The 26,586-nt window shown below is 44.2% G+C and overlaps 1 protein-coding gene across 2 annotated transcripts in view; it reads right to left on the reverse strand.

The window, feature by feature from the left end:
* Positions 1-26,586, reverse strand: part of CDK6 (cyclin dependent kinase 6) — a 451,799-nt gene that overhangs the window by 82,603 nt on the left and 342,610 nt on the right. For both annotated transcript variants that reach the window (XM_029588881.1, XM_029588882.1), the window contains exon 5: positions 4,515-4,624. In XM_029588881.1, the coding sequence (XP_029444741.1) occupies positions 4,515-4,624 (110 nt within the window). The remainder of the gene's footprint in view (positions 1-4,514; positions 4,625-26,586) is intronic.

Below are 26,586 nucleotides of genomic sequence, written 5' to 3' on the forward strand. Positions count from 1 at the left end.
TCAGACAGACAAACTAGATAAATGCACAAAAACTTCCACAAAGAAGAGGCTAAGGTAAAGGTAAACAATTGAGAACACTAAATAGGAAAACTCACTCAGGTAATCAAAAGAAAAAGCTCCTAAACTCCAACTAACCACCAACTCACTTCCTCTCCCCTAATGCCTAATACACCCTCAAAGAGGTAGCTGCAGGAAGCCAGTATATATAAACAAAGAAAATAACGCGCCAGACAAAAATGCTGTATGTCGCATAAAATGACGTGAGGAGTTAAATGATGCAAGATGCGGAAGTGCATCGCGTGACATGAAAAAATACTGTGTGATGCGATATTTACATACGTAGTGCGGTATGTCATTAATTTCCCTAAGCACGTCCATCTTTTTATCGTGGCCGGTGAACACGCTATATTTCAGCTTTATTTACCATGATTTGATGAATCTAGTCCTAAGTTTCTCACAAAGTAATAACATTTTACCTCACTCACTGATCAGCCTTTACACACTTTTACTACAAAATGGTGACTATCTTATTACATAAACCTGGTGGCTATAGCAATCATGTTATTGGAACATGCGTGAATACCAATCTAAAGCTTAGAACATTTCAGAGACTAAGATGTAAATATAATTTAGTTTATTTGCTTGATTAATTGCTATTGCTTACATCAGTAAAACAAATATCACACTAACCAGAGAGGTTTCAGTGCTGGGATTGTTTGTTTATACTTACAGATTTTATTCTGGCATTTCTATCTCTGAATTTCTGTTGTTTTTCCAGTTTTGATTCCAGTTATAACCCTTTCAGTCTTGCACAGGGATTACAACATTTGCTACCTCTCAGTTCTGGGAGTAAGCAACATGGAATGGATCTCCCTATTAGGATCTGGTGAATACTTCAAAGTGACTGGAGTGACCACTGTCAGAAATAAGATGCTGTGCTCAGAGAACCACTGGTCTGACACAGCATAGAACTTCTTATGTTCTTAAGTACATTAGGGATTTAGTGAATAGCTCATTATTGATTGTACATGATAAACTGGTTTGGCATGCATAATAACCGTTAGTGACCCTCATTAAATTGTCTACTTATTCTGACACAGGTTTCTCAGGGGCAGCACATGTGCAGCATGCAATACTCTTAGTTATATATTGGAGTTGGATTTTATGGTCTTGCAACACTAAATTCAGCAAACATGCACATACATTGTCTCTGTGCACCAATGCACTTAACACTCATTATTTTCAGGCTGGGAAGGCGATTTTCAGACATCACAAAGTACAATTTACCTGGGTAAATTGACTGTCTAAAAATTGCCAGGCCATTGGCTAAAAGCATGTGTGGGGCTCAACAACATGCATACTTTTATTTAGGTAAAACACAGGCAAGCCTGGGGGAAATAATGATTAAATTTGCAAATCTACATGCATTATTCTGTATGGAACAAGTACTCACAGGAACAAGATTCTGTGAATACTTTTTCCTAGGGCAATTTTTAAAGGGAAAATATGCTGGTAGTTTCCTTTTGAAAACTGGTTCAAAGTCTGTGGGACTTTGCACCCATGTGGGCATATTTGTAAACTGCCTCCTGGCTGTCCACATTTAATAAAATCTCTGACTAGGTGGACTTTCTGTGGAGGTGCATATATCCTTCCTGTCAGCTAGGGCCTAAGCCTACCTTTCAGGCCGATACAGAACAGCGTGCTCTGGCGGAGCGCACAATTATTCAGTAAGGGGTAATAGCGCGTCGAAAACGCGCGTCCAACCCCCCCCCCCCCCCCCCCGAAACTAATAGCACCCGCAACATGCAAATGCATATTGATGGCCCTATTAGTTATTCCCGCACGATTCACTAAGTAAAATGTGCAGCCAAGCCGCACATTTTACTTTCAGAAATTAGTGCCTACTTAAAGGTAGGCGTTAATTTCTGCCGGCACCGGGAAAGTGCACAGAAAAGCAGTAAAAACTGCTTTTCTGTGCACCCTCTGACTTAATATCATGACGATATTAAGTCAAAGGTCCCAAAGTAAAAAATAACTAAAAAAAAATAAATTTAAAATCGGCCTGCGGCTTGCGGGTTGAAAACTGGACGCTCATTTTTTGCCGGCATCCGGTTTCCGAACCCGTGGCTGTCAGCGGATTTGAGAACCGACACCGGCAAAATTGAGCGTCGGCTGTCAAACTTGCTGACAGCCGCCGCTCCTGTCAAAAAATAGGCGCTAGGGACGCGCTAGTGTCCTTAGCGCCTCTTTTTACCGCGGTCCCTCATTTAAATACTGAATCGCGCGCACAGGAGAGTGGCCTGTGCGCTCGCCCGCTCTCCCGCGACTTTTACTGAATCGGCCTGTTTCTAGCCATTTAGCTCTTCACAAGCAAGAATCATTCAATGTGAAATTTCTGGGTTTCAGAATACAAGGTTAAGTTACAATAACTAGCAGTAGACTAGCATGAGACAGCTTCAAGTGACTAGTGTGTTATAAAAGTGATCATTGATAAAACACAACTGCTAAAGTAATTTTTCAGCATTCTTTTCAAAAAGATAAAGAGAACCCTTTATGAGCAGCTCAGGTCTGTCTGTGACTCTATATTGACTTCATTCCTGCCACATGGGGGTGATGTAGCAGACATCATCATCTATGGCAGGGGAGGGGGAACAAAAATAAGACCCTAGCTGCAGCACCTGCCACGAATCAGTGCCGGTGCATGTCCAAGTAGTCTGAGAGAGGAGGGAAGCCATTATGGAGGTGACTCAGACTCTGAAGGATGGGACAATGCTGGCATTGGGCACGAATTATCATGGGGAAAGAATGCTGTGGGCCTCCCTGGTTCACTACCACTGGGAGTACACCTTTTCTACTTGTTATTTTAAATATGAACATGCATGCATGTCTTAACGAGGTAAATATCATTTAAAAAGTTAACCGTTTTATTCCACAGTCCCATAAATGTGGCCCCTTCCTTCTCCCAACATCATGATACAGAAAAAATGTTTTTTGTATCTGTTTTATTTGGGGAGTGGGTGTGTGTGAGGGGTCCTGGCAGTTCCCTGCTGCCCAGTGAGGCTTCCAGCTCAAATTGAACCAGCCTCTATTGGGCTATGGGTGCTATGAGTCTTCATCTAGGGATTTTTTTTCCCTTCTATATTGTTTATTTCCCTCCAGAACCCAGCTCATGTGAACCCTGCATCTGGACACTAGACATCACCACTGAGCAATGGCTGAGTCTCCCTCCTCCCTGCATGTCATCATTGGACCTGCTTGGCCCAGGGAGCAGAAGCCTGAATCGGGAATCGACCCTATGTTTTCCTCATGGTAGTGCACAGCACTTTGCCTCTAACCCACCAAACTGGCCCTTTTTCATCTGTTTTATACTTTTAAGTCAGCACGGTTATAGTAAACTGCAGGACATTTGTTGCCTCTTGCAATCAGTTAATGCAATTAACTTTCAATGACTCCATCCTGAGTAGTATACATAGGTGAGATTTCAGTTTTAAATGCTGGGAAAGTACACGTGTAGATCTGTTGCATGTTAATCCTACAACCTAATCAGGTTTTTATGTGATAAATCTGAGCTTTCCCATGCAAAAAAGTGCCTCTTGAAGCTTTCTCCCCCATCATTGCACTGCTGTAGTGCACTATCAAACAGCGTGTGTACATTTCTTCCCTTGCATGGGGAAAGCAAAATAGTTCTGCCAAGTTACCCAGTTACAGGAGGGAGATTTTAGTCCAGTTCTGGATTTCTGACATCCCCATCCTGATGCATTATTGTACAGGCAACTGATTTCAATAGGTAGAATCAGGGACTGGCTGCAGTAATAAAAACCGACGCTGATAAACTCGGCATCGGTTTTCATAACCAGCTGACTGCAGTTATGAAAACCGACGCCGAGTTTATCGGCGTCGGTGTTCATAACCGGCAAACTGCCAGTAACCGCGGGGGTCGCATTAGCAAGGAGGTGCTAAGGTCGCGCTAGCAACCCTAGCACCTCCTTGCTAGCGCGAACCCCCTAATTTGCGTATTGCATGGCGCCCCCCCCTTGCGGGCCCCATGTGTACGTTAAGAAAGTGGGCACTGAAAAGTCAGCGCCCGCTTTCTGCGAATAATATTGCATCAGCCCCTATCTGCATCAATTTCACAGAATACTAACCCCAGAATGATTTTTCCCACTCACAGACCTGTTTAAATGTGCATTTTTTAAATACAATTTTTCTTATGTCTTTTCTCTGGCATTTGTATATTTTAAGATTTGCTGTTTCAAAATGTGTTTAGCACTAATGACTCATTTAAGTCAACCTTCAGCAAAACAGCAAAAGCAAAAACCTCCAAATCCTACAATTAATTGCCAAAATAATTTAAGACAGAAGAACTCATGCATAGCAGAAAGGAACAGGAACAAAATGTAGATATACTTCTTGAATCATTTTGGTAAGCATTATACGTTAGAAAGCAATCGTTTTTGAAGGGTAAAATATGGAAATGCAAAATTCAGGTGCAATGGCAAAATTCCTTTTCTTACTTTCGACGAAATATTTCCGCAAATATGCATCCAACACTCCACAGATCGACTGGCGTTGCATAACTGGACTGAAGCAAAACCTCAGGCGCTCTATACCATAAAGTGACGACCTATAAAAGAAGAGAAGCTTTCATTAAGGAAAATAGCTAATATGCCAACAGATTTATCATCCTGATAAGCAGCACATGCTCTTTATAACAGAGAGACATCTCCAGGACTTCATTCCTGGTGTAATGAATACTACTTGCACCTTCAATGGCCAGCCATCACCAGATACATAAAGTCATTAAATAATGCAACTGTTATGTTCCCTTATAAAAATAGAGGTCCATACTGAGTAATCCAAGGAGTGGGAATTACCTGGTTAACTTTACTGGAATATTCAGTGGGACATATCCAGGTAATGGTTCCACTGGATGTACGTAGGATAGAGTTTTTCCGATCAGACGTACCTGGTGAAGCTTTAAGCCATGCCTTAGAGTGTCCCTTGCCTCTTTTTATCTGGTTAAATTTTAGCCAGGTCATTACTTACCTGGCTAAAATATATCTGCATGGCAGGGTGGGAAATTTAAAATACGCCGTTTGTCTTGATGACTTGAAAAGTTACCCAGACAAACCCTTTAACTACCAAACTCAATGTTGTTTTCTGAATTTCACTATGGAACTGGGTAACTTATTTTGTTCTGTTTTTAGTAATTTTGATTGGGAATAAAGGGACTTAGTGATTGGTGCAGGGAAGGGAGGAAATGGGGTTTAGCACGGGGATTAGATTTCAGGGATGAGCAGGAGAGAGAGAGAAGGATATGAGATCTTGGGGATGGAGAAAGAGAAGAAGGAGAAGGGATCTCATGGATGAGGGAAGAAGAGGGAGGACAGGACTGGAATTGAGGGAAGGTGAGAGAAGACAGGATTGAAAATGGGAGGAGAGGGGACTGGTGACTGGTGGAGGAGAAAGAGGAGACAATTAGTGATGCGGAAAGAACTGGAAATGGGAAGTAAGAGAGTACTGGAAATGGGGGGGGGGGGGAGGAGACGGCTGAGATATGGTTGAGGAGAAGATGGAGATGTGGGGGAAGGAAAGCAAACATACTGAGCAGTGGTGGACTAGATCTTGAGCACGTGCAATGTCAGACAGGAAGCCTCTCTTAAAAGAATGCACTGTAAGTAAACTGACTATCCTACCTGAGTCTGTAACCCACTAACAAGCCTACACCTTCTGAGGACCAAAGAAAATCCATTAAGAATGAGGACATTTTCCATTTAAATTGACCACTGTTAGAGGAGTTCCAAAATCAGGTGCCCCACCTGAGCCATCTGCACTCAGTCCTACATCTGGCTGGGAAGAGCTAGGCTTAGTGAAATTGGAGGAGGGCAATTCTCCCTGAGCCTCCAAACAGCGCTGACACAAGTTAGCAGGTACTCTTGGTTGAGATGCCCGAATATGACAGGCAGTGCAAAGAGAAAGGTGCTTAAGTTTTTTAGGCATAGGCACCATTATGGCTGACAGGGGGCTTGACCGGCAGCCAGAAGCATGCATCTAGCTTTTTTTTTTTTGAACACCCCAAAATACTAGGCATCCAAAAGTTAGGCATTTTACACCTAGGCGTCCAAAACTTAGGTGTCCCAAAAATAAGCGTTGGAAAACAATCTAAGTACACAATAAAACTTGTGCGCACAGGAAAGCGTGCGGCTACTTAAGGCGCCGCTTAACTAAGACGCATGGAATATAAGGCCTGACTAAGCGTCCAAAAACTGGACACACAATCTGGCCACAAAGCTAGACGCACACGCTGAACCGACAATCCTGCAAAGGACAGTCTAAGAAAAGCATGCAAAATGCCGTTGCGACCCATGCAACGCTCAGCGAAAAAGCAACAGAGCGGGGCCTAGCCTACAGAGGCTGCTCAATCCGCCAAGCTGCCTACATCCCTCAACCTCCCATAGAGTGGGATGAACGACAGAATGGTGCACCGAGCACAGAGACCAGAAAAAAAGGAGGAAGCCCTATGCTACAAAAGCCTCCTTTCACGTCTCTGTGACTTACCTGGCTGAGTACACAGACGGTCTCCAGCTGCGGGGGGAGAGAATATATGCCTTTACCGCTGCACTCGGCTTCCTACACCTGCTGCCTTTCAGCCGTTTAAGCAGCTAAGACTATGTCAGCTGAAAAAAATAGCTATTGCACTAAGACACTCATCTGAGGGACCACTGAAATCACCTCAGGAATTCTCAACTGGGCAAGGGACCTTTTGGTATTACCACAGGAGAATGGGGCAATGTAATATCCTTAATTCTCCTTTTACAAAATGAAGCAATCCCAAGTAGGGAGATGCACATCCACCATCTGCTGGAGATGGAGAATACTGGCAGGCTGATGTCACTGCAGGGGAATATATACTGTAATGTCAGTTTGCTCCGTTTCCATCTGCTGGTAGAAGTGCATAACCCACTTGTTCTGGATTCATCTGACTGGATGCTAAGAAAAGATTACTCTTGATCCCTGAAAATAAATATATTCAGCTAGTACAGAGATCAAAAATACAATGTCCCCCATTCTTGTTTTCTTGCTGTTCAGGAGGTAGCTGATAGCCGAGGACAAGACATTGCTCCTGAATGCAAGCTATACTTTGTATATTGATTTGAGACCCACTCTTGAAACAGATATAATTGGGTTGAAACTTGTCAAATCAGGCTTTTATTGCTCTATTTGCATTTTATGAAAGATAATACTGTGTTTCTTTCTAAGAGAAATGTAATTGGTTGACTTGTTTTTATCATGATCATCTTTCTGTCTTTGTAAACTCTTCTGGAATTACAGCCTTTTTTTATCTTTTTAAGAAGATGCTTTGAAACTGTTTGTATGCAGACTATGGTTAGATTTTGTATCACATAAATACAGCCATGCCTTTAAAAATTTCAGGCACACCTCACAATTGTTAAATGTTATCAGATCTAATTAACTTAAACTTGACTCTTCTACATTGGTGGGTAAATACTGATTATGTAATGAGTAATAAAGTACAGCACACAAGGATGATATGCCATTTTTAAACTCCTCCCCCAAAGTTCATACAAAAAGGGATCAAATAAGCATTTATCAAAAATAATATTACTATTTTGTTACTTTTGATTCATTTCTCTTTTTTATTGACCCAGTAGTTTCCTCCTGCTCCTTTGGGCTTCTAGCTCAGGTGAAACCAGGGCTGGCATCTGCACCGGGATTTTTCCTTCTATTTTAGTTTAGTCCGGCCATTGCAACAGTCCTTGCTGAGAGCAATGCACTACGGCTTCTTCTGGAACCTTACAATCAAGGAACCTAAATCTGGCCTCTATTTATCGCCAGTGCACGATGACTATGACTCCTGCACCCCTCCCATGGTCTGTAAATGCTGCCTCTGTAGCACCAGTCCCAGCTGCCTCGCTTCTGATTCATTTCCACTGATTAATATACTGCTTATACTGTAAGGCAGTATATACCAGATAACATCAAAATAATACTTCTTAATTCTAATACATCAACTTGTAATGATGGCAAGAATATCATTAGCTAACCAGATCATATTTCATTGGATTTACAAAATTTCAGCTACAAGGAAGTTAGCGTTAAGCTAAAGCGCGTCATCCCAGTTACCTGTTTCCCCAGTTTGTTCCCAGTTCTCCCCAACAAAGGAGAGGACTTCCTAAAATCCCTAGCTAACTTGCCTCCCTTTTACCCTATTAGTCCTGATCCTTAAAACCCAGCTGGCTAGCCTAGTTTTTTATGTTTCATGACTTACATGCCGTCCATAGCAGAAATAAAGTTACGCAGATAGGGACTCTAGGACACGCTGGCGTACATAAATACTTACCATGCTGGTTTCATTCATATTGCCTGGACTGCCCATGCCCCATCCAGACCACACCCATTCACCACCCGCTTTATGAAAAATAAATTGTATTCACGTACTAGCTGATATACATAGACCCAGGCACCTCTTAAAATCCGCACAGCGCGCACTGGGCCAATATATGCATGTATCTCCAGGCTTTGGCGTGTATAGGGCTTTTAAAATTCACCCGATTGATTTTACATCAACAGTATCACAAATATTAGTAAGATTATCTTTTATAATTATTTTGGATAATAGTAGGATTTCGCATTAGAGATAAAGTAAAAAAAAAAAAATCTTGAGGTTTGAGCAGCAAAACCATTTGAGAAATGGCTTTAAATTTTTTATCAACACTGAAAATTAATTCTGGCACACTCCCAACATGTACAGTGTAATGTGCACTTTTAAGGATATGCTTTACTGCTTCAGTTAAATAAATACAAAAAAACCCCCCAGTTAAAATAAATACCCACTGGGACCCCCGAAAAGCTGCCCCTGCCTGCCCCTGTGCGCGCTGAGCCTATCTTGCATAGGCTCAGCGGCGCGCGCAAGACCCGGGACGCGCGTATGTTTCGGGGCTTGCAAAAATGGGCGGGGCGTGGGCGGTGCGGGGGGCGTGGCGTGGCCTGAGCCTCCAGGCACAGCGGCCATTTGCTATGCGATTTCGGAGCGGCCTCGGAGGGAACGGAGGCAGGCTGCGCGGCTTGGCATGCGCAAGTTGCACAATTGTACACCCCCTTGCGCGCGCCGACCCTGGATTTTATAACATGCGCGCGGCTGCACGCGCATGTTATAAAATCAGGCGTAGATTTGTTCGCGCTGGGTTGCGCGAACAAATCTGCCCCACTATGTTCTCACCAGTAGGTTAAGTTCCACCAGCGAGAATGTGATCTAGCACCCAGTTTACCCCATGGCTTTATGTCATGATGTGCCATTATAGTCCCTGGGGTGCTCTCAATCTAGGCTAGTCCAGATCAGGAAATGAAACTAAGTATTTCCTTGCTGACACTTGGTCAGTTGGCTGGCCCTCAAAATTGTTCCTTATAATAGCCATAAGAGAAACAATTACTGCACTTTATCTATACAACCTGTCAACACAGATTCTATTTTAGAGATTACAGCTGAGGGTTATTTCACATTTTCTTGTGAATTACAGACCAGATATACTAAACAATTTTCCCACATACATGAAACAGGAAAAGCCCTTAAGACCAAAGATATCAGACTGACAATGTTAGAACTTGCAGCCTTTGATATATTTACTTGTAACAGGGCATCAGATTCTGTAGGTAGTTTGTTCTGACCTTGCATGGCACCTGTAAGCTCTGGCTGGTCTTACTAGACCTTGCCATTGTGTGATGAAGTAATGTACTATTCCCTTTTGGGAGGGGTCTTGAGAGTGGATAAATGTCCTGCACCCATGTGATGCAGAGGGAGGACTAAGGAGAGAACATTCCAAGATCTGTAGCTCTGCTTGGGTGCTATCGCTTCACAGAGGGGTGCCAGCGGACCTGTCCCTTCACAGGGAAGGTTTAGGAAAGAAGGGGGTTAAAGTTCAGAGAATGTGGCTGGGACCTAGGGAGAGGTTGGCAAGGGCTTATCTGACAGGAAGGGCGACAGGATGGGATGATCCTGGGAGTCTAGGGTTTGTAAGGAAGAATCTTCCAGAACAGAGTCAGAATCTGAGGAGACCCATGGAAGAAGGGGATCTGTCAGAGGATTGGGAGGGTGATTGTCAGAGGAGAGGCATCCTAACTGGGACAATCCACAGAATCAAAGATTGATCAAATTCAAATCAGTCAGAGACAACACAGAGAGAAAGAAAGAGGAACAATTGTGAACAGAGTAGCCAACTATCTGGATTTTCTCCGGACAGTAAGTACAGAATTTCATGGCAGTGTCCGGAAGTCGGATGGAGGGATGAAATGTCCGGAAATTGTCTGGATTTTAACCCTCCAGTGCGGCGCAGCAGCTACGTTTGCACCTGCGTCTCCTAACCTAGCCTGAAGGAGCTGTGGTTTAACTCCACAGCCTACGGTGGCATTACATGCTGAATTTAGTTTTATTTGCATGTTTCTATATACCGAGGTTGGTGGATGCCTTCACTCTGGTTCACAGTTAAAACAACATATTACATTCATTAAAAATTAACATTAAAAAAAAGAGAAAAAACAATTTTTTACAGTAGGTAACGTTATTAACAATGAGGAAAGTGATTAAACATTTGAATTATGTACATTAAGATCTAAGCATAAAATATAGTGGTATTTACATTGCAATATTAAATATCATCTTGTGCCATTTATATTATTGTGAATGCGATGGAGGTCTTAGTATTTACATATAATATGGAGTCTTATGGGGTATTGCTATCTGAGGGCGGGATGGGAAAGGGATTTATTATGGGATACTATTGTAATATGTTTGTTAGTATGTGCTGTACAGGGTTATCTAAAGTGTTGATGTTATGATATGTATCCAAGGCGAGGTAGAACAGGAGGGGGTTGTTGGTAATTGCGTGTGTATTTCTTACTACGGAAGTGCTCGGTGATGGGAGGGGATGACAGGTGTTGTGATTCGTGTGACTGAGTTGTTTATCCAATGAATGGGAAATTGCTTGCGCACGCCCCCATTCCCTGCTGCAGAAAGCAGCCTGTGCCTTGAGTCTCCTTCCTTGGCCTCCAGCAGATCCTCTCCCGCCTACAGTAAGACGGTAAGAGGACGAGTGGGTCCATTGGCAACTCTCCACCCCTCCTGCCTGTGGTGCACAAGTAAAGGTCCAGCGGGGCCGTCGGTGCACTGAAGCAGAGGTTCAGAATGTGAGAGCACCAGTGAGTGAGAGGGAGCTTGTGGGTATATGTGAGATTAGGAAAAGAGTCCCAGTAAATGAGAGTGAGCGTCAGTGAGTGATAGAGAACTTGTGAGTATGTGTGAGAGTGAGGAAGAGAGCTTGTGTGTGTGTGTGTGTGTGTATCAGTGAGGGAGAGAATGCCAGTGAGTGCCTGTTTGCATATCTGTGTGCGAGGGAGTGTTATTGTTTGTAAGGATTTGGGTGGACCCCAAACTCTGTGGCTGCTGACCACGCCCACGGGGGGAAGTCCTGTGAGGGGCCACAGGTCAGGCTCAGCTTTAGGACACACAACACAGATAGATCTTTTATTAAACAGTATTGAGGAGCCACCAGAGGTGGCGGTAGTGAGCAGAGATGAAGCCCGGCTGGGCTTGTAGTCCCTCAGGACACTGGAACAGCGATCCCACAATGGCTGTGCTGTAGTGGAGAGAAACTGAGATAGTGAGTACAATGAAGTATATGCAGGGTTCTGGAATAGAGCCTCGTTGGTTGAGTACTCACACAGCGGTTTCTCTCAGCAGAAATCACAGGAGCTGAAGTAATGGCAGGCCCTCAAGGAGCGAGTACCTGGTTCCAGGGAATAGCTCTGAGAGAAGTAGATGGTAACTCACTGATGGTGTAGGCAGCAGTATCTTCCAGGCAGAAGAGAAGTTCAGGTAGCGAGTCCAGGAACATGGGCCCTCGAGGAGTGAGTACCGGTTCCAGACAGCGACCTTAAAGAGAAGAGAGAGAGGCCCCCGAGGAGCGAGTACCCCAAATAGAGTAAGTCCAATAGTGGAGGCAGAGTAGCTAGGTATGGAGAGCGAATCCCATCTGTTAGGAAACCTTTGCTAACTTGACGGCTAGCAATTGCGTAGGCTATTTGTATCCGGGATGCGTGACGTCATCACAGGGGGACGCCTCTGAGGTTTGCGCCAAAGAAGGTACTTGAAGCAGGGCCGCGCAGCGCGCGTGCCCTAAGGCAGCTGGACAGCATGGCGGGAGGCAGCGCCCAAGCCAGACCGGGGACGCTGGAGAGGACGGCAGGCAGATGCCGCGGCAGCCAAACATCCGTCAACCGCAGGAGTCGTCGCCAGAGAGGTAAGGAGGGCGGAGTGGAGACGTCGGGCAGCAACAGTCGTAACAGGGAGAGAGTGCCAGTGAATGTAAGAAATAGAGAAACATAGAACTGACGGCAGAAAAGGTCCAAATGATCTACCCAATCTGCCCAGCAAGCTTATTCCAGTATCTGCTGCGCTGTGCAGGTTAGCACCATGCTTATCAGTTTCCCAGACCGTAAAAGTCAAGGCCCTCGGATGCTGCTTGAATCCAATTTCCCTTAACCGTTGCCGTGAAAGCAGAGAGCAATGTTGGAATTGCATCAAAAGTATCAGGCTTAGTGATTAAGGGTAGTAAGCACCGCATCAGCTAGTTACCCCCATGTTTATTTGTTCCCCAAACCGTAAAAGTCGGGGCCCTCATTAGTTGCTGTCTGAATCCAATTCCCCTTTTCTCACTGCCGTTGAAGCAGAGAGGAGTAAGAGATCCTAAGTCAGTATGAGAGAGTGAAAGAGAACCAGTGAGTATGAGAGCCTGTGCATGTGAGAGTAAGGAAGAGAGAATGAGTGTGTGTGAGAGTGAGGGAGATGAAGCCAGTGACTGTGAGAGTCTGTGTATAAAAGAGGGCTATTAAACCAGGGGGTTTTGGAGGATCTAGCTCAACAGTGGGCAAACTGATGGATGAACTAGTGAAACTGGTTTTAAAATACCCTGACTTACATGGTAGAAACCTGTTTTATGTGTTTGAGCACGCGCACACTTATAATTGTGGGCATAAGTGCACACTGCTAGTCTATTTTATAATGTGCACGCATATGGGGTAGATTTTTAAACAGCACGAATAGGCCTACTTTTGTTTGCGCTCCAGGCGCAAACAAAAGTACGCTGGATTTTAGTAGACACGCGCGGAGCCGCGCGTATCTGCTAAAAACCTGGATCGGCGCGCGCAAGGCTATCGATTTTGTATAGCCGGCGCGCGCCGAGCTGCGCAGCCTACCCCCGTTCCCTCCAAGGCCGCTCCGAAATCGGAGCGGCCTTGGAGGGAATCCTCTAACGCCCTCCCCTCACCTTCCCCTCCCTTCCTCTACCTAACCCACCCACCCGGCCCTGTCTACACCCCCCCCTTACCTTTCTCCAGGGATTTACGCCTCCCGGAGGGAGAAGTAAAACCCCGCGCGTGAGCGGGCCTCCTGCGTGCCGGGCCGCGACCTGGGGGCGGGTACGGAGGGCACGGCCACGCCCCCGGACCGCCCGGGCCATAGCCACGCCCCCGTACCCGCCCCCAAAACGCTGCCGACACGCCCCCGAAACGCCACGACGACCGGGCCCGCCCCCGACACGCCCCCCTCCGAAAACCCCGGGACTTACGCGAGTCCCGGGGTCTGCGCGCGCCGGTAGGCCTCTTTGAATGTAGGCATACCGGCGCGCAGGGCCCTGCTCGCCTAAATCCGCCCGGTTTTGGGCGGATTTAGGCGAGCAGGGCTCTGAAAATCCGCCCCATATGTGCGTGACGTTATAACATGGCCGCGTTATCTGGGTTTGCACCAGTAGACAAGTGGCAAAGTGTGCCCAAGTGCAGGTTTTAAAGTTTTCTTGTAATAAATATGGTTATTTAAATAGGCTTATGAAAGTTCAACTGTTACTTAATCGACACGTCATATTTGCAGAAGGAAATTTTAAGATATGTAATTGGTAGAGGCCTATTTATTTTCTATACACTTTGTTTTTTGCTCTCCTCTTTTATTATTATGTAATTGTATTTCTTTTAATGCAAATTGTTTTTATTATTAATTTTTTACTTGTTTTATATTAATTTGATTGTTTTATTGTTGTTTTATTGTAAACCGTTGTGATAAATTTATTCTGCAGGTCCAAATGTTCAGCATTTTCACAGATGAAAGCTGGGAACCCTAATTGTGAGGAAGACTCCATTACCCAAAAGGCACTGAAAGGGTACAGAGTAGAATGGTACCTGCACCTTAGAGCTTATCTGTTTGGAGAGATTATGCAAGGAGGAGTAAGAGACTAAGGATTGTTTTGTGCTTTTTGGATTTTGTTGCTGTGGATGCAATTAGGGGGTCATTTTCAAAAGCATTAATATGCTTAAAACTTGGTTTTACATGTGTAAATGCTCTTTACCAGTGTAAGTGGGCTTTTGAACATTGCTACAATATATGCCATTGAATTGACAATGGGTTTTACATGATTTAGTGTACTTAATGCAAGTAAATAAGTTTTGAAAATTGATATGATAGTATGTTACATTTACATGGCATAACTCCTTTGAAAATTACTTCCTAAGTGTAATGCTTTGGATTTTTATTTACCTGCCACCAGTTTGCAGTAAGGACTTTATTTTTGAACAATGGAGCAGGAGCAGAGAGTGGTTCTTTTGTGTGACTGGACTGCTGTGCAGAAGCAACTCAGAGTGAACAGAAGCTCCCTGTTCGGGGACCTTGCGTAACCCATGTGCCCCAAAGCGGACCAGGATGGGGCCTACATATAAAAGAGATGTAGCACTTCCATCTGTGTATTCAAAAAGGGACCATTTATTTATGCAACAGGACTGAGCAATACACATGTTTTCAAACTATGAGAACACTGGAGAGAGTACCCTACTGATAGGAATTATGGGACTGTGGCAGGGTTTTCAAATTGATCCCCAGCCTGAGGAAACCAGCCCATTTCACACAAACCACCAAAAAAAAAAGCTATCAGAGGGCATGGGTTTTCAGTTATTAGAAATTTTGTGTCTTTTTACCAGCTCATTAAACCTTCCAGATACCCTTAAAAATTACTTTGCTTCAAAATATTTACAGAATATTTTACCCACGTGAAGGACTGATACCACATTTGAGAGCCAAAGGGGAAAGACAGCACTATAAGCAGGTGGGGACAGATTCAAACTCATTTCTCAGGTACATATCACCAATATGGAGAGGACAGAATGATTTGAATGTTTAAGGCGTGTAAAATCTCTCTATTCAGAGTACGCTGCTCTAGAACAAAGGATGGAAAGGGTGGACTCAGGAGTACAGTGAGAAAATATTTCTTCACTGAAAGGGTGGTGAATGAATAGATCGGCCTTCTCAGTGGAGGAGCCTTAGACAAAAACACTGCTGGAATTCAAGAAAGCATGGGACAAGGACAGATGATCCTTAGTTGTAGGGAAGCAAGGGCAGAGATGGGGATTAAGCAGGATCTGTGGTAGTGCAAGAGGAAGGGGAAAAATGGGCAGAATAGAGGAACCTCCAGATCATTCTCTGCTCCCATAATTCTGTTTCTGCTTTATACATCAAAAAGTAAACTGCATCAGGCTATTAAAAAAAAAAAAAAAAAAAAAGGATTTTTTATACAGACGTACTCATCCCAGGCATAACAGGATTTACTTAGTAACCTAGACAACCGAGTAGATGGAATGAGTTATTTCAGTTCACACAGTAAAAGTGTTAAAATAGTTTTTGCTCACTACATTTTTTATTTTCACATGAGTATTAACTACAGATCCTGCATATCTTGTTTCCTAGGGATCATCTTTAAAGAGCGGGATGTACCCTTTGGTCTTGATATACAGTTTCACACATTTGCCTCTTGCTTGCTCTCACCATGGGAACCACGCAAATATTTGCAAACATTCTCTCAGCGTTTACAGATAAGGAGAAATAAAAATTAAGTCTTACAGCAGGATATGGCTAGCTTAATAAAAGTAATTGTACAACATTTCTTCAGGGTTGCTATTCATTAACTAACTGAATTATTTTAAAACAGTGTTATCTCCTCTTTGTGGCAAATTAAAATCTGCACAAGGAGAACGCCCTTACTGGAGTAATGCAGAAAGAGTGCCCAAACTGATTTTTTTAAGTGAATTAAAATAGGGAGATGAGAGAGTGGTCAGTGGGTTTTCTGTCTCTTTCCTATTTCATCCTCTCCTTCATGCATTTAATGCTATGCCATTTTTTGTTGGATTACAACTGGTTCTGATTGAATATGTCTGTCATTTCTTCTTCCTTACTGCAGTCACTGTTGCCTTGATAGTCAAGATAAGAACATAAGAACATGCCATACTGGGTCAGACCAAGGGTCCATCAAGCCCAGAATCCTGTTTCCAACAGTGGCCAATCCAGGCCATATGAACCTGGCAAGTACCCAAAAACTAAGTCTATTCCATGTTGCCGTTGCTAGTAATAGCAGTGGCTATTTTCTAAGTCAACTTAATTAATAGCAGGTAATGGAATTCTCCTTCAAGAACTTATCCAATCCTTTTTTAAACACAGCTATACTGACTGCACTACCCACATCCTCTGGCAACAAATTCCAGAGTTTAATTGTGCGTTGAGTAAAAAAGAACTTTCTCCGATTAGTTTTAAATGTGCCACATGTTAACTTCATGGAGTGCCTCCTAGTCTTTCTATTATCCAAAAGAGTAAATAACCGATTCACATCTACCCGTTCTAGACCTCTCATGATTTTAAACACCTATATCATATCCCCTCTCAGCCGTCTCTTCTCCAAGCTGAAAAGTCCTTACCTCTTTAGTCTTTCCTCATAGGGGAGCTGTTCCATTCCCCGTATCATTTTGGTAGCTCTTCTCTGTACCTTCTCAATCTTTTTTGAGATGTGGCGACCAGAATTGTACACAGTATTCAAGGTGCGGTCTCACCATGGAGTGATACAGAGGCATTATGACATTTTCCGTTTTATTCACCATTCCCTTTCTAATAATTCCCAACATTCTGTTTGCTTTTTTGACTGCCGCAGCACACTGAACCGACGATTTCAATGTGTTATCCACTATGACGCCTAGATCTCTTTCTTGGGTGGTAGCTCCTAATATGGAACCTAACATTGTATAACTATAGCATGGGTTATTTTTCCCTATATGCATCACCTTGCACTTATCCACATTAAATTTCATCTGCCATTTTGATGCCCAATTTTCCAGTCTCACAAGGCCTTCCTACAATTTATCACAATCTGCTTGTGATTTAACTACTCTGAACAATTTTGTATCATCTGCAAATTTGATTATCTCACTCGTCGTATTTCTTTCCAGATCATTTATAAATATATTGAAAATTAAGGGTCCGAATACTGATCCCTGAAGCACTCCACTGCCCACTCCCTTCCACTGAGAAAATTGTCCATTTAATCCTACTCTCCGTTTCCTGTCTTTTAGCCAGTTTGCAATCCATAAAAGGACATCACCATCTATCCCATGACTTTTTACTTTTCCTAGAAGCCTCTCATGAGGAACTTTGTCAAACGCCTTCTGAAAATCCAAGTATACTACATCTACCGGTTCACCTTTAGCCACATGTTTATTAACTCCTTCAAAAAAGTGAAGCAGATTTGTGAGGCAAGACTTGCCCTGGGTAAAGCCATGCTGACTTTGTTCCATTAAACCATGTCTTTCTATATGTTCTGTGATTTTGATGTTTAGAACACTTTCCACTATTTTTCCTGGCACTGAAGTCAGGCTAACCGGTCTGTAGTATCCTGGATCGCCCCTGGAGCCCTTTTTAAATATTGGGGTTACATTAGCTATCCTCTAGTCTTCAGGTAAAATGGATGATTTTATAGGTCTGAAATTTCATTTTTTAGTTCCTTCAGAACTCTGGGGTGATTACCATCTGGTCCAGGTGATTTACTACTCTTCAGTTTGTCAATCAGGTCTACCACATCTTCTAGGTTTACCGTGATTTGATTCAATCCATCTGAATCATTACCCATGAAAACCTTCTCCGGTATGGGTACCTCCCCAACATCCTCTTCAGTAAACACCAAAGCAAAGAAATCATTTAATCTTTCCGCGATGGCCTTATCTTCTCTAAGTGCCCCTTTAACCCCTCGATCATCTATCGGTCCAACTGACTCCCTCACAGGCTTTCTGCTTCGGATATATTTAAAAAAGTTTTTACTGTGAGTTTTTGCCTCTACTGCCAACTTCTTTTTAAATTCTCTCTTAGCCTGTCTTATCAATGTCTTACATTTAACTTGCCAACGTTTATGCATTATCCTATTTTCTTCTGTTGGATCCTTCTTCCATTTTTGAATGAAGATCTTTTGGTTAAAATAGCTTCTTTCACCTCCCCTTTTAACCATGCCGGTAATCGTTTTGCCTTCTTTCCACCTTTCTTAATGTGTGGAATACATCTGGACTGTGCTTCTAGAATGGGATTTTTTTAAACAATGACCACACCTATTGCACACTTTTTACTTTTGTAGCTGCTCCTTTCAGTTTTTTTTCTAACAATTTTTCTCATTTTATCAAAGTTTCCCTTTTGAAGTTTAGCACGAGAGCCATGGATTTGCATACTGTTCCTCTTCCAGTCATTAATTCAAATTTGATCATATTATGATCACTATTGGCAAGCGGCCCCACCCCCGTTACCCTCTCTCACCAAATCCTGTGCTCCACTGAGAATTAGATCTAATATTGCTCCCTCTCTTGTCGGTTCCTGAACCAATTGCTATCATTTATTCCATCCAGGAATGTTATCTCTCTAGCGTGTCCCAATGATACATTTACCCAGTCAATATTGGGGTAATTGAAGTCTCCCATTATTACCGTACTACCAATTTGGTTAGCTTCCCTAATTTCTCTTAACATTTCACTGTCCATCTCACCATCTTGACCAGGTGGACGGTAGTATACTCCTATCACTATAGTCTTCCCCGACACACAAGGGATTTCTACCCATAAAGATTCAATTTTGCATTTAGTCTCATGCAGGATGTTTATCCTGTTGGACTCTATGCCATCCCGGACATAAAGCGCCACACCGCCTCCCAGGTGCTCCTCTCTGTCATTGCGATATAATTTGTACCCCGGTATAGCACTGTCCCATTGGTTGTCCTCCTTCCACCATGTCTCTGAGATGCCAATTAAGTCTATTTCATCATTCACTGCTATACATTCTAATTCTCCCATCTTAATTCTTAGACTTCTGGCATTAGCATACAAACATTTCAAAGTTTGTTTTTTGTTTGTATTTTCATTCTGCTTTTTAATTGATAGGGATAAGTTAGATTTTTTAAGTCAGGTGAGGTTTTAGTTACAGGCACTTGGACTACTTTTCTTATTATTGGAACCTCACTGTCGGGATGCCCTAATTCTAATGCATCATTAGTATCCTTTGAAGATAACTCTCTCCGAAACATGCGCTGCTGTGCGACTGTCGGCTTTCCCTTTTGTTCTAGTTTAAAAGCTGCTCTATCTCCTTTTTAAAGGTTAGCGCCAGCAGTCTGGTTCCACCCTAGTTAAGGTGGAGCCCATCCCTTTGGAAGAGGCTCCCCCTTCCCCAAAAGGTTCCCCAGTTCCTAACAAAACTGAATCCCTTTTCCTTGCACCATCGTCTCATCCACGCATTGAGACTCCGGAGCTCTGCCTGCCTTTGGTGACCTGCACGTGGAACAGGGAGCATTTCAGAGAATGCTACCCTGGAGGTTCTGGATTTAAGCTTTCTACCTAAGAGCCTAAATTTGGCTTCCAGAGCCTCCCTTCCACATTTTCCTATGTCGATGATGCCCACATGTACCACGACAGCTGGCTCCTCCCCAGCACTGTCTAAAATCCTATCTAGGTGACGCGTGAGGTCTGCCACCTTTGCACCGCACCAGGTAGGCATGTTACCAGGCGATCCTCACGCCCACCAGCCACCCAGCTATCTACATTCCTAATAATCGAATCACCAACTATGACGGCCGACCTAACTCTTCCCTCCTGGGCAGTAGGCCTTGGGGAGATATCCTCGGTGCGAAAGGACAATGCATCACCTGGAGAGCAGGTCCTTGCTACAGGATCCTTTCCTGCTGCACCCGGTTGATGCTCTCCAATCATGAGACCTTCTTCCTCCAAGGCAGCACCAAGGCTGCCAGTCTGAAGTTGGGACTTGGGTACTATGTCCCTGAAGGTCTCATCTATATACCTCTCTGTCTGCCTCAGCTCCCCCAGGTCTGCCACTCTATCCTCCAGAGATCGGACTCGTTCTCTGAGAGCCAGGAGCTCTTTGCATCGCATGCACATGTACAACTTCTCACCGGCGGGTAAAAAAATCATACATGTGACACTCGATGCAAAAGACTGGGAAGCCCCCCTCTTGCTGCTGGGCTGCTGCCTTCATCTCAATTTTGTTCCGTTCCTAGTTAAGTTTTAGGTTGCTATGTGAGTAGGAATGTGTCTAATGTCCTTTAAATGTATTAGTAATTCACTATATGTCTGGTAGTGGCCTACAAGGGACTGATTAAACTCTTAATAAAGTTTGTTTTTTTTTGTGAAAGTGGCACCTGCCTATAAATTAAAGGATAGGCCAGGGGTGGGTGCATGGGAGGGTTGGGAAATCCAAACAGTCTAACTTCAGTTAGTCAGCCAGAGTGACTCACTGCTCTCTTAATTATCAAATGTTGGTACCTAATCAAACCAAATCACACTACTTCAACACCTTTTCAAGGTGAGTAACTGAACTGAAGTTTTCAACCTTTTTACTTAAAGGTTTACTTTTTAAAGGTTAGCGCCAGCAGTCTGGTTCCACCCTGGTTAAGGTGGAGCCCATCCCTTCGGAAGAGGCTCCCCCTTCCCCAAAAGGTTCCCCAGTTCCTAACAAAACTGAATCCCTTTTCCTTGCACCATCGTCTCATCCACGCATTGAGACTCCGGAGCTCTGCCTGCCTCTGGTGACCTGCGCGTGGAACAGGGAGCATTTCAGAGAATGCTACCCTGGAGGTAGCTTCTGGCTACTTTTTTTTTTTTTTTTAAATACAAACACTCAGTTCTGCTTACTAGCTGCCTTACTGACTGACCATTTAAAAATGCAGTCTAAGTTGTTTATTTGCTGTCTTACTGATTATTAAAAGCACAAACACACTAAATAATATTCCCAAATAGTTTATTTATTTATTTAAAAACTTTTCTATACAGTCGCTAAGTCATGTACCATCGCAGCGGTTTACAAATAGGCACAAAATAAGGTATATATAGGTAGTTTATCGTACATTCTAACAAGTGCCAATTAAGAACGGTTACAATAACATTAATAAAATCAAATTTTTGGGTAGTGGTGGATTAGTCCAGGAAAGTTATTGAGATACTTTTATTTCGGTTTACTTCTTAACTGTGTTATGTATTTATCATATCGTGATGTCATTTATTCTTAGCTGCGCTTTCCTGTATTTTTCATTCTCTCTCTCCCTCTCTACCCCCACTGTTTCTTTTGGAAAGGCTTGCTTATAGAGCCATGTCTTTAAGGTTTTCTTAAAGGATTTGATATCTCTCTGTAGTCTGAGTTCAGTGGGCATTGTGTTCCATAGAAAGGGCCCAGCCAGTGATAAGGCACTTTCTCTTACTTGGGTTAGTTTTGCCCCAATACTTTTGAAAAAGACAATGTCCCAAGCAAAAACTTACTGATTCCTTTCAGCCACCAGCAAGGTGATCCTCTCCTCTCAGTGCTCAGTGTTCACATGAATAGGAGGCATGAACAGGAGGCACTGCTGTTTGATTGGTAAATAGGTCCTTAAGCAGAATCTAGTATCTCCACAGACATAAATATGTTGTACATAGTAAATATAAATGATATGATATAAATGATACAAAGGTTGAGGTACCCCTGTTTTGGGGGGGGGGGGGGCCTGTAGAGTGCAATTATGTCTGGAAATTCAGGTTTTACAGAATAACAGCGGTCAGAGATGTGTGAGGTGGACAAAATAATAAAGAAATTCAAGGTGAGCAGGAGCAGCAGGCACCCATCCACCACAGACACCTCATTAATGACCTCGGCTCTGCCCACAGAAAGTTATTCACCTACGTACTTTTTATTTGGCACTCCCGACCAAAAATACATTTTCCTTCAGCTCAGAGTGGGAGTAACTCCCCGGGAGGTGCTGCTGCAGCTTAAGCAGCTCCCGTTGTGGTCCAGGGGAGCAGTTTTCTTACTTTTCCTTTCATGGACAAACAGAAGCGCACCATGCCGTTTTACTCGGTTGCAAACCACGTGAGGGAAAGGTGGTGAAACGCTTGTCTCTTTAATAAGTACTGGTTGCATCTGATCATAAAAGCTTCTTTTAAAGAGACAATAACGCTTTTTTTTTCTGTTGCATGTATCCCACTATTGGCTCAGGAGCTGGAGGAAGGAAGTGGTCCAGTGGTGATAGCACTGGCCCTGCTCCATCCTGTCACCATGGTACTTTGTCAGGCAATGAACAGCAGCATGTGATTTTAGTGTGCAGCACCACTGTAAGGGTGGCAGAGCAGAGCTATTTAATTAGACTACATCTCTTTCCTGATTTGGCACAACCAAGGCATCTTGTGCTAATTTCTCATAATTAAAAGTAGCCTTTGTAAAAGGGGCAGTGAGAGGGTGGTACTCTCCTTTCCACTTGAACTAGCTAAGACAGATATGCATTTCAGCTGCACTGCAATGGCTCTAATATTTCATCTACTCTTTTAGGCACACTGTAGGATACAACAAGCCTCCTGTAGCAGAATTCTTTGCCTCGGGGAAGATTTACAGGAATTGACTAAGCAAGAGTGGCTGAGAGAACCCATCTCCCAGCTTTGTCATAAGTTATGTGGATGCCTAGCTTAGTTTGTGTATACCACCTTCAAAGCAAGGCTAAAGAGGTGAAAATGATGAGAGGTCTGTGTTTTTTGGCTATTGGCTCCTTCCCGAGGGTCACAAAAAAAGGAAGCTCATGAAAACATGAGGAGAATTCTGCGCACAAAATTTTAAAATTCTGCATACATTTTATTGGTCAAGTAACACAATATACATCACAGTGTTTGAGTAATTTAGGTAAAATGTAATAAAAAAAAGGTTAATACTCAAAGATGCAGTTTAAATATTTTGAGCAGAATTCTCCTAGAAATACACTGCAAGAGTATCCCTTCCACCCTCTCTCCCTACTCCTCTGGCCAGATCCCCTTTACTCTGCCTTCTCAGGTCCTAACTACTCCGATCTTTACTATCTCTCCCATCCCTGTCCAGAATCAACTGCTTCTACTCTAATCTCAACTCCTAGCCCCTCCACTCCTAGAGTTTGACCCCTCTCTCTCTTACAGATCCTCACACAGACTCCTCCTATCCTCCTGACACCTCCCCCACACACTCCCTTTCTTTCTCGTGCGCACACACAAACACCCTCACACAGGCTCCCTCTCTCTCACATACTGCCCTCATACAGGCACCTTCTCTCTCACTCACACACACATACATGCCCACCCTCACACAGGCTCCTTCTCTCTCACATGTTCATACCGGCTACCTCTCTCTCTCTCAGGTCTCTTTATTGTGTGTCTTCAGCTGTAGGCAGGATGGGCTGTGCCCGCAACCCCGCCAAGATTAATCTTCGGCCATGAGTGGGATGGGCTGTGTAAGTGGCCTGTCGGGCCTAATTTCCAGTTGCGAGCTTGATGGGTTCCACTTGTGGCCTGCCAGGCTTAATCTTCGGCCACGAGCAGGAAGGGCTCTGCTCGCAGCCCACTGGGCATCTCTAATCTTTGGACTCCTTCGCTCATACACACACACACACACCACCCCTCACATAGCCTCCCTTTCTTTTTCTCATGCACACACAAGCACACCTTCACACAGGCTCCCCTCTTCTCTCTCTCACACACCCCCCCCCCCACATAGGTTCTATCTCTCACACACAAACCTGCACCCACACAAACACACACAATCCCTCCCTCACACACACACACAAACACAAAGGCTTCCAATCTCTTACTCACATACACACTCCCTCACACAGGTTTCTGTTCTCTTTCTCTCACATACACACACACACACACACACAAACACACATGCACCCTCACACACACACTTCCCAACTTTTTCACATAGGCTCACTTGCTCTCATTCTGGCACACTCTGTTTTCAGATGCAGGTGGGATGGACTCTGCCTGTGGCTATCTGGGCCTCTCAAGATCTTTGGCTGCAAGAGGGATTGGCTCTGCTTCTAGCCTGATGGCCTCCTGTGATCTTTGGCTGTGAGCAGGATGGGCACTGTTCGTGGCCCACTAGCCTCCAGTGATCTTCAGCTGCGAGTGGTATGGGTTCCACTCGCTGCCCACTGGGCCTGACCAAATTCTGGACCAAATATGTGAAATCATTGCAGGAGGGGAACTCTGTCATATTATGTATTTCATAGTTGTGTAAAAATTTCCCCAGGAGTAAAAAATAGCCCATTCATTGTAAACTATCATTCATATGTCTTGTAGTTAGCAGGCAGCTCATTTAAAACAAATCAGAGAAAATTCTTTTTCACTCAACGCATAATTAAGCTCTGGAATTCGTTGCCAGAGGATGTGGTTACGGCAGTTAGTGTAACTGGGTTTAAAAAAGGTTTGGATAGGTTTCTAGCGCGTAAGTCCCGGGGCTTTCCTAGGGGGGGGCGTGTCAGGGGCATGTCGCGGCCGGCGCGTCATCGGGGCCGTTCCGGGGGCGTGGCCACGGGCGTGGTTCCGGCCAAGGGGCATTCCAAGGGTGTGGCCGCGGCCACCGGACCAGTCCCCAGACCAGAACATGGTGTGCTGGCAGCCGGCCGGCAGGCATAACTTGTAAAATAAAGATGGTGGGGGGGGAGTTAGTTAGGGCTGGGAGGTGGGTTAGATAGGGGAAGGGAGGGGAAGGTGGGGGGGTGGCTCGGAAGGAAAGTTCCCTCCGAGGCCACTCCGATTTTGGAGCGGCCACGGAGGGAACGGAGGATGGCTGCACGGCTCAGCGCGCGCAGGCTGACGATTTTGCGCAGCCTTGCGGGCGCCAACCCTGTATTTTATAACATGCGTGCGGCATTGGGCCTTGCACGCACTGAGCACATTTAAAAAAATGCGTGTGTGGCCGGGCCTTGCATGCGCTGAGCACATTTAAAAAACGTGCTCAGCGCATGCAACACACGTATCTACACACGTATCTCCCGATATGTGCAGAAGTGCCGGGCTCGATCAAAGGGGCAGGCCAGGGGGCGGGGTCTGGGCAAGGAGGGGTGGGGCAGGATGGAGGCCGGCTGGGACAGTGGCCATTAGGCCCTGTCCCGGGGAAGCATGCGCCGGCAACCGGCTGGCACGTGGAACTTACTTCATCTATTCAGAGGAAGTAATTTCCGAAATTAAAAAAAAAAAAGGTAGGGAAAGGGGTTGTAGGGGTTGAGGAGGAGAGGGGAAAAGGGAGGCAGAGTAGGAAGGAGTATAGGACAGTTTCCTCCCAGTCCCCTCCTTAATTGGAGCAGACTGGGAGGGAACTGGGAAAGATCTACTCATGTCGCCGAGCATTTTAAAAATCTCCCCCCCCCTCCCTGCATGTTAGATGACACTCGCCCGCACATGTGCGCACCGATATTAAAATCGGCTGTGTATGTGGGAATCGTATTTTATAACATGTGTGCGGCGAACCGTGCATGTTAGAAAATAGCTGTGTCCACATGCGCACGCTGGGAACTGCGCGCACATGGACCCTTGGGCGCGGTTTTGAAAATCGACCCTTTAATGTGTGGGTACTTGCCTGGTACCTGTGACCTGGCTTGGCCACTGCTGGACACAGGATACTGGCCTTGATGGACCTTTGGTCTGACTCTGTATGGCAATTCTTATGTTCTTAAGTTCTTAAATCTCAAGAAAGTGTCATATTTTAGGGGATGCACATGAAGAATATTACTTAAGATCTGTTATGCTGTACCTCATGCTGTATCTAGGCTACATCCCATAATCTCAGTCAATCAACTTTTATGTATCATCTGCCTTTCTCTTAAAAGTTCAAGGGGAGAGATAAAAGACATAAATAACAATAAAAACAATAAGGGCAATATTCAGCTAAGGATTGTTCAGGTATGTGATCTGGATAAACTGGGTAATCAAATTTCTGACTCCATCCCAGTCGATACAGGTGTCCCCCAGGGTTCAGCACTCTCAGCCATACTATTCAACATTTATTTACTGCCCTTATGCACATTGCTAGCAAGTCTAGGAATCAACTTCTTCCTTTATGCAGATGACGTACAATTCCATATCCCTTTTGACAAAACCTTTGAAAAACTGAGTCGCCTCTGTCAACATACATGAAGGCTGTACAACAAAAACTCTTTCAACTGAAACTAACTCTAACCCCCAATAACTGAAATAGTGTGGGGTTAAGGAGAGACACTACGATAATCAAACCGCCAACCATAGACCTAGGAATTATTAATATCGCTCCCTCAAATCAAGTAAGAGACCTAGGAATACAGATCGATGAGAACTTCACTATGAAAAAGCATATACACAAATTAATCAAAACAGGATACTCCAAGCTGAGAATATTACATTGACCGAAACCCTTATTAAAAG

Source organism: Rhinatrema bivittatum, chromosome 2 (genome assembly GCF_901001135.1).
Source record: "Rhinatrema bivittatum chromosome 2, aRhiBiv1.1, whole genome shotgun sequence".
Taxonomy (NCBI): Eukaryota; Metazoa; Chordata; class Amphibia; order Gymnophiona; family Rhinatrematidae; genus Rhinatrema; species Rhinatrema bivittatum.